Consider the following 13,263-nt stretch of genomic DNA (forward strand, 5'->3'; position numbering starts at 1 on the left):
GGGGTTTCCCAGCTCATCGATGCAATGCTTCTTAATTAGGCCGTCAAAATGTTAGCCCGTTAACCGTCTCCCAGCCCAGCCCAGCCAAAGAAAGCCTCGGATGCCCAAAATGTCTCGGTCGACCGACCCACCCCAGCAAAATGGGTGCGGCTATAAGTCGCTTATAGCGAGACATATCCAGCTATCGCCTACGGCCGGCCTTGCTCAATCGCTTGCGTGAGTGGACCGGCCCGTTAATACGATACGGCGCTTCTTCCGGAGCCTCCAAGGGGTCATTTGGGGGGAGGTCCTATACGGCGCAGGCGCCCGAACCTGGAAATGGCGCCTACAGCAGGCCTTCCGTGGGTTATTTTAAGCTCGGCCCAAAAATAGATACGTTAACATAAAAACCACGCCAAAAATATGGCAGTATGGGGATTCAATCTCGCACCACACATCCTTGTAATTTCTTAGCTTAACCACTAGACCTTCAGAATGCTAGTGAACAAAAACAGCACGAATTGTATTAAAACTATTGCAGCCGCGCTATTTATTACTCAGCCATTTACTATACAACTGAGATTTTTTGAGTTATTTGAAAACAATTTGGATAATGTCTATTTTCTTTAGTGAAAAAAGTTCACTAAATTTCAAAAAAGTTCACAAATTTTGAGAAAGTTCATCGATTTTGAAAAAAACATCGTCAATTTTTTTTAAAGATCATCGAATTTAAAAAAACATCAATTTGGAAAAAATTCATCGGATTTGCAAAAAGTTCATCGATTTTTGAAAGGAAGTTCATCGATTTTTTTATAAAAAAAATCGATGATTTAGAAAAGAAAACATCGAGTTTGAAAAAAAGTTCATTTGATTTGAAAAAGTTCATTGTATTTAAAAAAAATCAGTTTTGAAGAAAAGTTCACAAACTAAAAAGCAGCGCATTCAACAAAAGAAGAAAAAAGAAAAAAGTAGAGAAAGAACAAAACAATCTGACAAACAAATAAAAGAGAAAACCAAAGAAACAATGCACACGCGGGTTAGTGGCTGCCCGTTTACAGAAAAACAGTAATAATGGGCGACTACAGCATCAAATAGGAATCGCCCATTTGGGGTGGGCAGAGAGCGCGCCAGCCGCCGCCACATGTCGCGCTCTGGGCGTCTCCTCCGGATTTGTTTTTATTTTTTCGCACACATATTCGGCTTTTGAAATGGTTTTTTATGGGGGGTTGGCCTTTTGGTTTTCCACCGGTCTTTCTTAACATTTGAGAAAAAAATAAAAAATAATTGCGTGAAAAAACATGTATTTTTTTACTTCCACAAGAGGCACGACCGTGCCTCTCGAAAACAGAATTTTATTTTTATTTTTTGCTTTCGCGAAAGGCATGGACTTGCTTCCGTGGCCGTGCCTCTTGGAAGCGAAAAAAATTGCTTTGTTTTTTGCTTCCGCGAGAGGCACGACCATGCCTCTCGAAAAGGGAAAAGAATGTGTGTTTTTCCTTCTGAGAGAGGTACGATTTTGCTTCCGCGGGAGGCACGGATTTGCTTTCGCGGGTCGTGACACTCAGAAATAAAAAAAACTGTTTTTTTTCTTCCACGAGAGGCACGGGTTTACTATGATTTGCTTCCGCGAGAGGTACAGTCGTGCCTTTTTCGGAAAGAAAAAAAATATGCTCCCGGTTTGGTTTTTACGTCTAGTTTTTTTTGGAAAAAAATCGTCAAAACCTATCAACATGGGATCTAGTTTTAAAAATCTCGGCACGAGGAATCCAACGGTGAAAACGGTTCGAGATTTGGAGGCACGATTTAAAAGATAATTTTTTTAATAAATGGATCTAAGAAAAAAAAGAAAAATGTCATTTTGCGACAACTGGTGCACATGCAGTGTGCCACTTGTCGCAGCCTGAAAATATGGAAGTAACATTTGCAAAGAGTGCTCCTTAATTAGTGATTTCGGCTCACGCCCCTCTTATTTGTCCTCTTGCTTTTAGCGGGCAAATGGGAGAGCAACTAACAGGAGGTTGTCTTTTGCAAAAATGCTACATACACGGAGCTCCAATGGACTCTTTCCAACTTAATACGAAAACGCCCCTGAATTTTATGGAGTGGGCCCACTTCACCCCTAGGTCCCAATCACATCTGCCCATGTCAGCAAGTGTGTAACTTATGTAAAAGGGTTTGTCTAGGACACATCTAGATATACCCTAGTTATTGCACATCTAAGTGGCTCAATCAAACTAGGAAGGAAAAGAAAAAAGAGAAAAGAAAATGTTTGCACAAATCTCCGCGTAAAATCAAGGATATGAGACTTAGATGTGCAATACTTAGGGTACATCTAGATGTGCTTTAGCAAAACTGTAATGAATTTGCTTATGAATGCATATTTCCTTTGAAAAATTCTATTGGATTGGTAGATATATTGCTAGATTTTCTTAAGATTCAGGAGCCCAAGAGGACTGCATTGTTTTCTTCAATTTGGAAATGAAGTATGTTGTGGGGAGTGGATGTACTACAAACTGATCTAAAATTATCTTCGAGTTTGTCTTTTCGTCTATCTGGACGTAGTCGACGAAACTTCGGTGTAGATTACTACCGTCTTCTTGGGATGATGAGGTTAGAGTTTCTCGTTATGTGGCGAGATTTGGTATATGATGCTTTAGGGAGCGGGTCCTTAGGGGCATTGACGTTAGGGTTCAAATTTGTGATTTTTAAAAAAAAATCAATGAACTTTTTTTTAAATCGATGAACATTTTTTTGTGAACTTATTTCCAAAATCGATGAACTTGCGTGTAAATTTGCCGGCTCGGGTCGGTCTTGCGTCCGAGGCTTTATTTGTGGTTGGGTTGGACCGGACTGGGCTGAGAGCCTGGGAGACAGTGAACGGGCTGACATTTTGACGGCGTAATTAAGAAGCGGAGCATCATCGATGAGCTGGCAAAGCCCTCCTTCGCCCATTCCACTCCTCTCGCCCCATACTTGTCTAAAAAAAAGAGGAAAAAAAAAAAACTCCTCTCGCCCCATTCGGCCATACCCTACCATCCGCCGCCTTCCCATGGCCTCCCCCGCCGCCGCCGCCGCCCGGGCAAACAGCCTCTCCCGCATCTTCTCCTCTCCCTCGCCAAGAGTAAAACAACCCAAACGCAATCGCAAGATCAAGGGCGCGGCCACGCCCTCCGTCGCCCATTCAGCTCCACTCCTCTCGCCCCCATTCGGCCCCCTTCCCATGGCCTCCCCCGCCGCGGCGGCCGCCGCCGCCACCGTCGCCACCGCCTCCAGCCGGGCAAACGGCCTCTTCAGCATCTTCTCCCCCTCCCCGCCAACCGAAAAACCACCCAAAGCCGAGCCCGACGCGGACCAGATCCTCCGGAAGCCCCTTCGCCGTATCCGCAAGGCCCTCATCAGGCAGCGGGACCCTGACAAGCTGGTCTCCATGTTCGTCCAAGCTTCCTCCGCATCGCCGCGCTTCCGCGACCAGCACCACCTGTACGATGTAGCGGTGAGCCGCCTCACTTCCTTCGGCCGCCCAGACGGCATCCAGGCCATCATCGACGCGCAGAAGCCCTTCCTCGAGACCTCAACCGCGGAATTCGCCGCGCGCGTCATCCGCCTCTACGGCCGCGCCTCCATGCCAACCCAAGCGGCCGCAACCTTCAATCAACTTCCTGCGCGGCATAAGTCCACCATGACATTCAACGCCGTCCTTGCCGCTTACGCCAAAGCCGGAGATCTTGACGCGCTCACTGCTGCATTCCAGGAGATCCCAGCCGTCCACCCCTCCATTGTTCCCGACGTATACTCTTACAACGCACTCATCCGCACATTGTGCCACAAGTCCGACCTCTCAGCCGCTCTTGATGCTGTTCATCTCATGAAGAAGCACAGTGTTTCACCTGACATTATTACTTTCAACTCGCTCTTGGATGGGTTTCACAACAGTGGCCGTAATGATGAAGCCGAGGCGGTATGGGAAATGATTAAGGAGAGTCATTTGGAGCCAGACGCAAAGTGCTACAATGCAAAGCTGCGGGGTTTGGTTGCACAAGGTAGGATTGATGATGCAGCTGCTGTGCTTGAGAGGTTGGACAAGGACGGGCCAAAACCCAATATAGTATCCTACAATGAGTTGATTCGAGGATATTGCCAAGCAGGGAGGTTCCAGGAGGCCAAGAAGGTGTATGATAATTTGATGAAGAATCAGTGTGCCCCAAATAAGGTGACATATGAGACTCTCATGCCACACCTTCTGCAGGCTGGAGAGCTGGATTGTGCACTGAGGTACTGTTATGAAATCTTTGGCAGTAAAAGGTTCTTTGGAGTCAAGTGGGGTGTGCTGCAGGATGTAGTGAATGCATTGGTAGATGCATCGAGGTTGGTGGAGGCCACCAAGCTTGTTGAGCTCGACTGGCAGAAGTACTACCATCGGAAGGGTTTGAGGATGCCACCTAGTGCTGGAACTGATGAGGAAGAATCAATATCAGGAGAAAAGGAGTGTGAAAGTGGAAGATAAGACTGAAAAGTAAAATTCATAGGTCAGTCTTCTACTGATGTAAGCCTAATTTCACCATGACCTGTTTTACTCTATTTCTTCTGTTGGCATGATGGAACAAAAACAATGCTAGTTAAAGTAGTGGTTAAACTAATTTAATATGGTATTGGTTAAGCTTGCCGAAGGGGAGCCTTGGCGCAGTGGTAAAGATGCTGCCTTGTGACCATGAGGTCACGGGTTCATGTCCTGGAAACAGCCTCTTACAGAAATGTAGGGAAAGGCTGCATACAATAGACCCAAAGTGGTCGGACCCTTCCCCGGACCCTGCGCAAGCGGGAGCTACATGCACAGGGCTGCCCTTTTTATTGGTTAAGCTTGCCCTGTCCGGTAATACTTACTGAAAATCTTTCTATCCATTTTAGAAGAGATCCACAGGAAGCCTTTATTCTTATCTTCAATGCCTTGCTTGTGCTTATATTCCTCGTTGCATCAAACTAGATTATCCCAGCTAATTAAGTTCATGAGGCACGCAGTTAGCTTCGTGCACAATTTACAAAAGAGACCCTCCCGAACTCCCTACAAACATCAAAACAGTCATCGATAAATGAGTGCCGCAATTGATGGAGAACCATATCCATTGTTCATACATTCCACCAGTTGCAATCCGATTGGGAATAAGGTGGTGAATCCTGAGGCCCCGAGCAAGCACAAGGCCTCGTTTCAACGCCAAAGCCTCAGCAGTGTGAGCGTCCACCGCAGGACCGATGAAGAAATTCTTGGCCACCACTAGCACACTGGCAGCATCGCGGATCACAGCGCCGCTGGTACTGGACCCCTCTTCATGGATGAAAGAAGCATTACACCCATTAAGAGCGACTTGTTGGGCGAGCAAATAGCTACGCCACGTGTCCCCCACAGAAAAAAGAGAAGAAAGAGAGAAAGAAACGCGTTGGGAAAAAAGTAAGCGCTCGTTGTCTATCATGTTGGCCTACGTGTCGTATGCCCATTTGCTGTTGGTCAACCGAGAGAGTATCCTTTTCTTGTTCTCACACGCATCTTCCTCCCTTACTCCCCAAAGTGGCGGCTGCTGCCAGCACCTCATCTAGGCTCCTCTGGCACCGGCCACCGGAGAAATTGTCCTCTTAATCCGCTTCTCCATCGGCATTCTCCTCTTGGCGACTAGGCGGACACCTGCTGCTCCTTGCAAGGCATGGCGCTGCTACTCCCCTACGGCCCCTCATCAATGCAGCAAGGTGTGGTGCTGCTTGTCCAACCCGAGCTGAATAGCCCCCCCCCCCCTTTTATGTGATGATAATGATTGACCAGATATCAGTAGTGGTTGTATGAAAATAGGAGGATTTGCTTCTCGAGACATGGGTGGTTGTTGTCGGCGAGGGGCGTCGTGGCCCTCCGCTGCTCGTCAACGAGCAGCAGAAAGCCACTTCCTCATTCCCACTTCCCATGGAGGATCGTGACTAGCTTCTGTTTGATTTCACCTCGCCTCGTTTTGTAGCCTGCTTGTGCACAAATGTACTGATGTGTGTCTTCCTCAGGTTGATTTGGGTTCGTGCGTGTGCTAGCACTGACCAGTGGTTGTTGGTTTCTCCAACGCTGTCGCCTTTGTCTCTATTTGATTATCTTCAGATATGGTGGTTCATCCTCTGCGCCTGTCCTTGTACAATATTTCTGGTATGGTGTTATTTTGTTGGCTTCCTTTGCTTGTGTTCCCTTGCTGCCTGCGTGTAATAGTGGCACGGAGTCTTAGCTTTAACTGACTAGCTAAGTCAGTTAGAAAATCGGAGAGATCTTCTATTGAGTAATATGTACTTGTCCCTTCAGATATATGGCACACATTTGATTTCAAAAGCAGAATTGATTGATTGAGGAGCTGCAGACTATCTCAGTTGGTATATGCTTTCAGCGTCGAAAATAATTTAGCCTCGTTTATGCTTTTTTGCTTAGGTGATTCCTGCCATGATAATGAATTTGCATATGAATGCATATTTTCCTTGGAAAATTCTATTGGATGGGTAGATATCTTGCTAGATTTTCTTAAGATTCGGGAGCCCAAGAACAATGTACTGTTCCCTCCAATTTGGAAATGAAGTATGCTGTGGGGAGTGAATGTACTACAAACTGATCTAAAATAAAGAAAGAGCATTATTGGGTGACAATGAGATTCTTGACGGAGACTCCGTGCAGATTGTCTTTCCTTTCCATTTATTTCTTATTCTTGTCATCTAACGCAGATAAATGGATTATGCTTTCGTGCTGAATTAACGTGGAAGGTTGAGATGACTGCACCTACATAAATGTTTTTTTGTTATGTTTATTAATGTATGGATGCCTGACCCTAATATGTTTGGTTAAAATGTTTTCCTATGAGAAAGTTGGTCTGAAATATTTGAGCTCGTATTCTATTTTACAGGATACTGGTTGCATAGTTGATTCAGTTTCATTAGTTCAGAACAAGTGCTTGTATCTATCTTATTTTTTAGGTTACTCGTATTGCATATTTATTGATTTGGTGCAGGCTCGTACACTAGATTTTATTTCAAGTGTATAAAATATTTTTTTAACAAGAGGGTATGTATTCTGGACACAATCTATCCATCTAGGTTTTATATTTGAGTTATGAGCAATTGTCTTATTTATATTGTTCTTTTCACTCTCCATGCACAAATTTTATTTAATTTATGAGGATCATTGTTGTCCTGAAATTTACTCTGAGCTTTGTCGTTTTGTCAGGTAATCACGCTGATTGCGTGAGATGTTGAAGTGGCATGCGTCTGTGTGCTATGTTGTCAAGGTAATAAACTGCACACCTCCAAGATTTATCTATGGCCTAATTTTCTCCGGTCAGAAAGCAACAGAACCTTGCATTTTTTTTAAGCTGTAAACAAATGTAACCTAACCTAAACTTGCATCCTTTTCCTGTGTGGATCAAATGTGCATGCTCAAGCTTTAGACTCTTAAGTAACACAGAAGAAACATACTAATAACCTTGTTAAGTTAATTCTACTTGCTATGCATGCCTTGTGACCATCAAGTTATGGTTGGTCTTGTGGTGAGTGCAGCCTGTTGTACACTTGGCTCAGGAGATAGCAGCCATTGAGCAAGTTGTATGAGAGAACTGCATTTGCTTTGGTTGTAAATGGGTAAATTTGATCAATACTTGTGTATCTTCTCTCAATTTCTGGTCAGGTACACACACTGCTAGCTTGTAAGGATTTCAACATTGGGACTTAATACTGCACATGAACTCGAGAGCAAACCATGTGCCAAGGCTAGGCTGTCAAGGTAGTGGAAAAATAGTGAGAGATGTGCTAAGGCTAGGCCTTCCTTTTCTGTTAGACTTAATGATCATAATGGTCCTTTGTTTGTTAGTGGTAAAGGGCTCAAGCAGGGGGACCCTCTTTCGCCCATACTCCCTCCATTCCACAATGTAGTGCTTCCTCTATCCCCGTGCTTCAACTTTGACCGTAAATTTAACTATCAAGACCGACTGCGGCGGGAGCAGAAATTATATCAGTGAATTCGTATTCGAAAGAAGTTTTCAATTATATAATTTTTTCTCCCGTCGCAGTTGGTCTCGTTGATTAAATTTATGGTCAAAGTTGGACCTCGGAAAGCGCGGGCGCACTATATTTTGGAATGGAGGGAGTATTATTTAACTTGGTGCCTGATGTGTTCTCTAAGATTCTGCAAAAAGCTGCTCTTAAAAAGAATATTTCTGGGGTTTTCCCCCATGTGATTTCTGGGGGGATTATCAGTCTGCAATATGCTGACGATACCTTGCTGTTTTTGGAGCCTAGTTTAAATAATGCTAGAAATGTTAAGTGTCTTCTCTCTTGTTTTGAGGGTTTGTCTGGTATGAAGATTTAACTTCAACAAATGTGATTTGCTAACTGTTAATGTGGAGGAAGAGATTGCTAAGAGTTTGGCCCAGATTTTTTGCTGCAAGAAAGGGGATTTCCCTTTGAAATATTTGGGGGTTCCCTTACATTTTGCTAAGCTTAGATTAATAAAATTATCAAAAGAATTTGTGGATGGAATGGGAGGCTGCGTGGCTATGAAGCTAAGTTGGTGCTTATTCGTACTTGCATTGCCAGCATCCCTACATATCTTATGACCATTATTAAATTTCCTAAGTGGGCAATCAAAGCTATTACCTCCCAGATGGCTCACTTTTTGTGGGGGAATATGGGGGACATTCATAAATATCACTTGGCCAATTGGGGACTTGTGTCCCAGAGGAAACAATATGGTGGCCTGGGAGTTCCTAACTTGAGAGAAGTTAGTATGTCCTTGCTAGCCTCTTGGGCTAGAACGAATTGGGTGTCCTTAGTGGACTATAATTATCAAAGGTGGGTTCCCCATTTTGGAAAGGGTTGACTTGGGCTTTAGCTGGGGTGAGGCCTTTCTATAAATGGATTGTTGGTAATGGTAATCAGGTATTTTTCTGGCATGATGTTTGGGTTGGGGATGTCTCCTTAAAAACCCAATTCTGGGATATCTGTGACTTATTTCAAGAACAGAATGCAACTGTTGAGCAGGTGTGGGATGGGGTCTCCCTGAAACTAACCTTTCATAGATGTGTTGATGAATCTTTTTTGGAGCAATGGGACTTGCTGGTACATTTGTTGCAGGCGTCTCTCTAATACTGCGGATATTCCTGTATGGAGGCTGGATAGCTCTGCCTCTTATACTACTAAATCTTTTTATCCCAGATCAATTGGGGAGGGGGTGACACTCCTGTGTGGGATAAGTTCGGGAAAATTAAAGTTCCAAATAGATACCTTGTAGTATTTGTTTGGCTGGTTATTCATAATAAGATTCTGACTCGTGATAATTTGAGTAAAAGGCAAGTAGTTGAAGATCTTTCTTGCTTATTTTGTAGTGAACCAGAATCTGTCAACCATTTACTGTGTGGGTGCATTGTCGCAGAACACACTTTGCAGAGTGTTTCTGAGGTTTTTGATCTTAGTGCCCCCAATTGAGTTTCTGATCTTGCCTGTTTGTGGGACTGTAATAATAAAAAAAGGATTTCTAGCATTGTTGCTGTTGCTACTTTGTGGAGTTTATGGACAACACGTAATGATGTATGTTTTCAGGGAGTATCTTGGAAAGACACCCGGATTGTTCTGGGAAAGATAAGCAGCTACTTCATCAATGGCTGATTCTGTGCTCGGAGGGACAACTACTGATGATGAAGCATTGCTTGCAACTGCTGGACAAAAGAAGAGGAGAGCTCCTGAGGATCGCCTGGCAAGGGGGAGCAAGATCGTCCCTGGGCGCGACGGACTTGGGCTCTGTCTGAGAGCTCATTCTCATTAGCTGTTCGATCTAGGTGGTACGGTAGTAGTTTTAGTCTATCTGCTGGGATTTTGGGGACCCCTTTTCATTATTATTTTTTTGCGAAAGAAAAAGGATTTTTGGGACCCTTTTCGAACAAAAAAAGATTTAGCATCCTGCAACCTGTCAACAGTTTAAGATTTTAGGCACTTTTTGATTAGCTGCCTTGGGCTGCAAAATGACCATGAACAAGAGCACACGACATTTAGTTGTTCCCGTACTTGTAATGGATGTGAACTCCAATAACGTAGTAACTGTACGTCTACGCTTATGCGTATTTGAGAAAAAAAAAGGAAATATGTTAACATGGTCCATGAAAACAGTTATTTTTTCTGGCGGGGTGCCGTGCAACGCAAACAGTGAAAAATCTGATTCCGCGCCTGAATCTCGTAAAATATGTGACTGCGTCACAGGTCAGACGCTGCACTAACAAAAATCGTACACTTACGGAAAACTACTACAGGCTGGTTCTACGGACGGATTTGTCCTTCTCTCCACCGTAGATTCTCCTCCTCGTGATTTTAACTGACCCCACTTCCTGATTTTAATTGGGCCAACATCAGCCCGTAACCTCCTGTCTGTAGTAATTCTCCACTTCAGATATTGCACAGCGCAAGTGCAGATGCAGATTTTTTTTTTTAGAAAAAGGAGGAGGATCACCCCCGGCCGTGCAGTGCAGATGGAGATGCCATTCATAGATCCGACGGCCACCATGCGCGATCGACTCCAGAGGAACAGAACAGAGTAGTCTGCATCCTGAGAAGACGACGCATTAACCGATTTTGTACCCCTCTCGATGCAAACAACAGACCTGAGATGATCATCGTGGAGACGACAACGTGGACGATTCGCTACCAGGATACTTCCATCCGGGTCTCCTGCGTACACGTGAGTAACAGTACGACTTATGAAGGACCACGCTCGTCAGACATTAAAACCAGCGTCGCCGTCGATTCATAGGGCCTACCATGAGCTCAAGCACGGATGAACCAGGAAATGGAATGGTTGTGAAGTATACTAGCCGCGCGGTGGTAGGTAGCCAGGCAGGAGTGTGTCCATACACATAAATACACAGGCATGCTGACCAAGCTGAACCAGGAAAGTTCACAGTCCACCGGAGCTCCCGTACCTACCACCACTCCCACTCCGGGCGAGAAGAGCCCAAGAGTCAGGCATGGACACGGCCGCCTTGCTCCCGGTGGCGCTGGCCCTCATGGCCATCCCCGTCACGGCGCTCCTCCTCAGCCGGCTCCGCTTCGGCAGGCTGCCACCGGGGCCGCGCCCGTGGCCGGTGCTGGGCAACCTCTTCCAAATCCAGCCCGTGCGCTGCCGGTGCTTCGCCGAGTGGGCGGCGCGGTACGGGCCCATCATGACGGTCTGGTTCGGCTCGACGCCGATGGTGGTGGTGTCCACGCCGGAGCTGGCGCAGGAGGTGCTCAGGACCCACGACCAGCACCTGGCCGACCGCTCCCGGAACCGCTCCTCCGAGCGCTTCAGCCGCGGCGGCATGGACCTCATCTGGGCCGACTACGGCCCGCACTACATCAAGGTGCGCAAGCTCTGTAACCTCGAGCTCTTCACGCCCCGCCGCCTCGAGGCGCTCCGCCCCGTCCGCGAGGACGAGGTCACCGCCATGGTCGAGTCCGTGCACGCGGCCGGCAAGGGAGGCAGGCCCGTGGCGGTGCGGGAGTTCCTCGCTATGGTCGGCTTCAACAACATCACGCGGCTCGCCTTCGGGAAGCGGTTCCTGACCGCGGCCGGCGAGCTGGACGAGCAAGGGCGCGAGTTCAAGGAGATCGTCAACAACGGCATCAAGATCGGCGCGTCGCTGTCCATCGCCGAGCACATCCGGTGGCTCCGGTGGCTCACGCCCGTCGACGAGGTGGCCTATCAAGCCCACGGCGACCGGCGCGATCGGCTCACCGTCAAGATCATGGAGGAGCACGCCAGCGCCCTCGAGCGGAGCGGCGCCAGCAAGCAGCATTTCGTCGACGCGCTCTTCACGCTCCGGGACAAGTACGACCTCAGCGACGACACCGTCATTGGCCTCCTCTGGGTGGGTAATCAATCAATTGAATTGAATTAATGCCGCCATTCCATATTAGTAGTAATCACTAGACCGACGTGATAACCACTACACCAAAGCAAACCTTTTCTATTCCGTATTATTGTCGCGATTTGATTTGATTGATTCGATCATTCATATGTGTGTGCACGCGATCGAGCAGGACATGATCACCGCCGGCACGGACACGACGGTGATAACCGTGGAGTGGGCGGTAGCGGAGCTGGTGAGGAACCCGACGGTGCAGCACAAGGTGCAGGAGGAGCTGGACCGGGTGGTCGGCCGCGACCGGGTGCTGTCGGAGACGGACTTCCCCAACCTGCCCTACCTGCAGGCCATCGTCAAGGAGTCGCTCCGGCTGCACCCGCCGACGCCGCTGATGCTGCCGCACAGGGCCAGCGCCGCCGTGAAGGTCGCCGGCTACGACATCCCCAAGGGAGCCAGCGTCACGGTGAACGTGTGGGCGATCGCGCGCGACCCGGAGGCGTGGGACAGCCCGCTCGAGTTCCGGCCCGAGCGCTTCCTCCACGACAACATCGACATCAAGGGGTGCGACTACCGCGTGCTGCCGTTCGGCGCCGGCCGCCGGGTGTGCCCCGGCGCGCAGCTCGGGATCAACCTCGTGGCGTCCATGATCGGCCACCTCCTGCACCACTTCACCTGGGCGCTGCCGGACGGGACCCGGCCGGAGGACATCGACATGATGGAGTCCCCCGGGCTCATCACCTTCATGCGCACGCCGCTGCAGGTCGTCGCCACGCCGCGCCTCGAAAAGGAGGAGCTCTACAAGCGGGTGGCCGCCGAGATGTGAGCGACCTGGGACTCCTGGTGGTTCAGAGTTCATGCTTCAAATTAAGTGTTGACGTGTCTTTTTTCGAGTTCTTCGTAGCTACTATCGGTACCTATGCATTTATTTTGTTGTTAATCCATGAATATACTCGTGGTACAATATGATTTCTTTTTTGCGATAGAACTTGTATTACTCAATCACCAGGATTACAATCAGGGAGACACAAGTTCTCAACGTCCTCAGGACCAGAGCATATAGCCAAACAACACTACGATTGCCATGTCTCCAGAAAGGTCTTGCCTCTTCTTCTTCTTCCACGCATTCACCATCTCCAAACAATCCACTTCAAGGTGAATAGGGCCATCGCACCAATTCAGGGATAGATCCATACCTTCCCTAGCTGCAATCAACTCAGCTTCTAGAGCACTCAAACATCGATTCAAATTCTGTCAGGGAAGTCGTGGAATATAAGAGAAAGAAGAAGAAGAAGATGAACAGTGAAGGGAAGTCATGGAACAGTGTGTGCAACAGAATGGGAGCTGTAGGATACACATAGGTAGGCAGACATATAACAAGGATCTGCGGACGTAT

General features: G+C 47.3%; 2 protein-coding genes across 8 annotated transcripts; both read left to right on the forward strand.

The window, feature by feature from the left end:
• The first annotated feature begins 2,968 nt into the window (after positions 1-2,968).
• Positions 2,969-10,139, forward strand: LOC123062330 (pentatricopeptide repeat-containing protein At1g55890, mitochondrial). Of its 7 annotated transcripts, XM_044485791.1 has the most exons (5): positions 2,969-4,505; positions 6,016-6,151; positions 7,211-7,271; positions 7,667-7,762; positions 9,577-10,139. In XM_044485791.1, exon 1 carries the CDS (start codon positions 3,029-3,031, stop codon positions 4,481-4,483), a length of 1,455 nt encoding a protein of 484 aa, XP_044341726.1. In that variant the 5' UTR covers positions 2,969-3,028; the 3' UTR covers positions 4,484-4,505; positions 6,016-6,151; positions 7,211-7,271; positions 7,667-7,762; positions 9,577-10,139. The 7 variants fall into 7 exon arrangements, with proteins under 7 accessions (XP_044341726.1, XP_044341728.1, XP_044341725.1 ...); XM_044485793.1 differs by lacking the exon at positions 6,016-6,151 and having other exon boundaries at positions 2,969-4,522; XM_044485790.1 differs by having other exon boundaries at positions 6,016-7,271.
• Positions 10,140-10,834: 695 nt separating this feature from the next.
• On the forward strand, positions 10,835-12,855 carry LOC123062331 (cytochrome P450 98A1). Its single transcript, XM_044485797.1, has 2 exons — positions 10,835-11,873; positions 12,046-12,855. The coding sequence occupies exons 1-2, from the start codon at positions 10,992-10,994 to the stop codon at positions 12,691-12,693; spliced, it is 1,530 nt and encodes a 509-aa protein (XP_044341732.1). The 5' UTR covers positions 10,835-10,991; the 3' UTR covers positions 12,694-12,855.
• Positions 12,856-13,263: the final 408 nt, after the last annotated feature.

The sequence above is a fragment of the Triticum aestivum genome, chromosome 3A (assembly GCF_018294505.1).
Source record: "Triticum aestivum cultivar Chinese Spring chromosome 3A, IWGSC CS RefSeq v2.1, whole genome shotgun sequence".
In the NCBI taxonomy this organism is placed as follows: Eukaryota; Viridiplantae; Streptophyta; class Magnoliopsida; order Poales; family Poaceae; genus Triticum; species Triticum aestivum.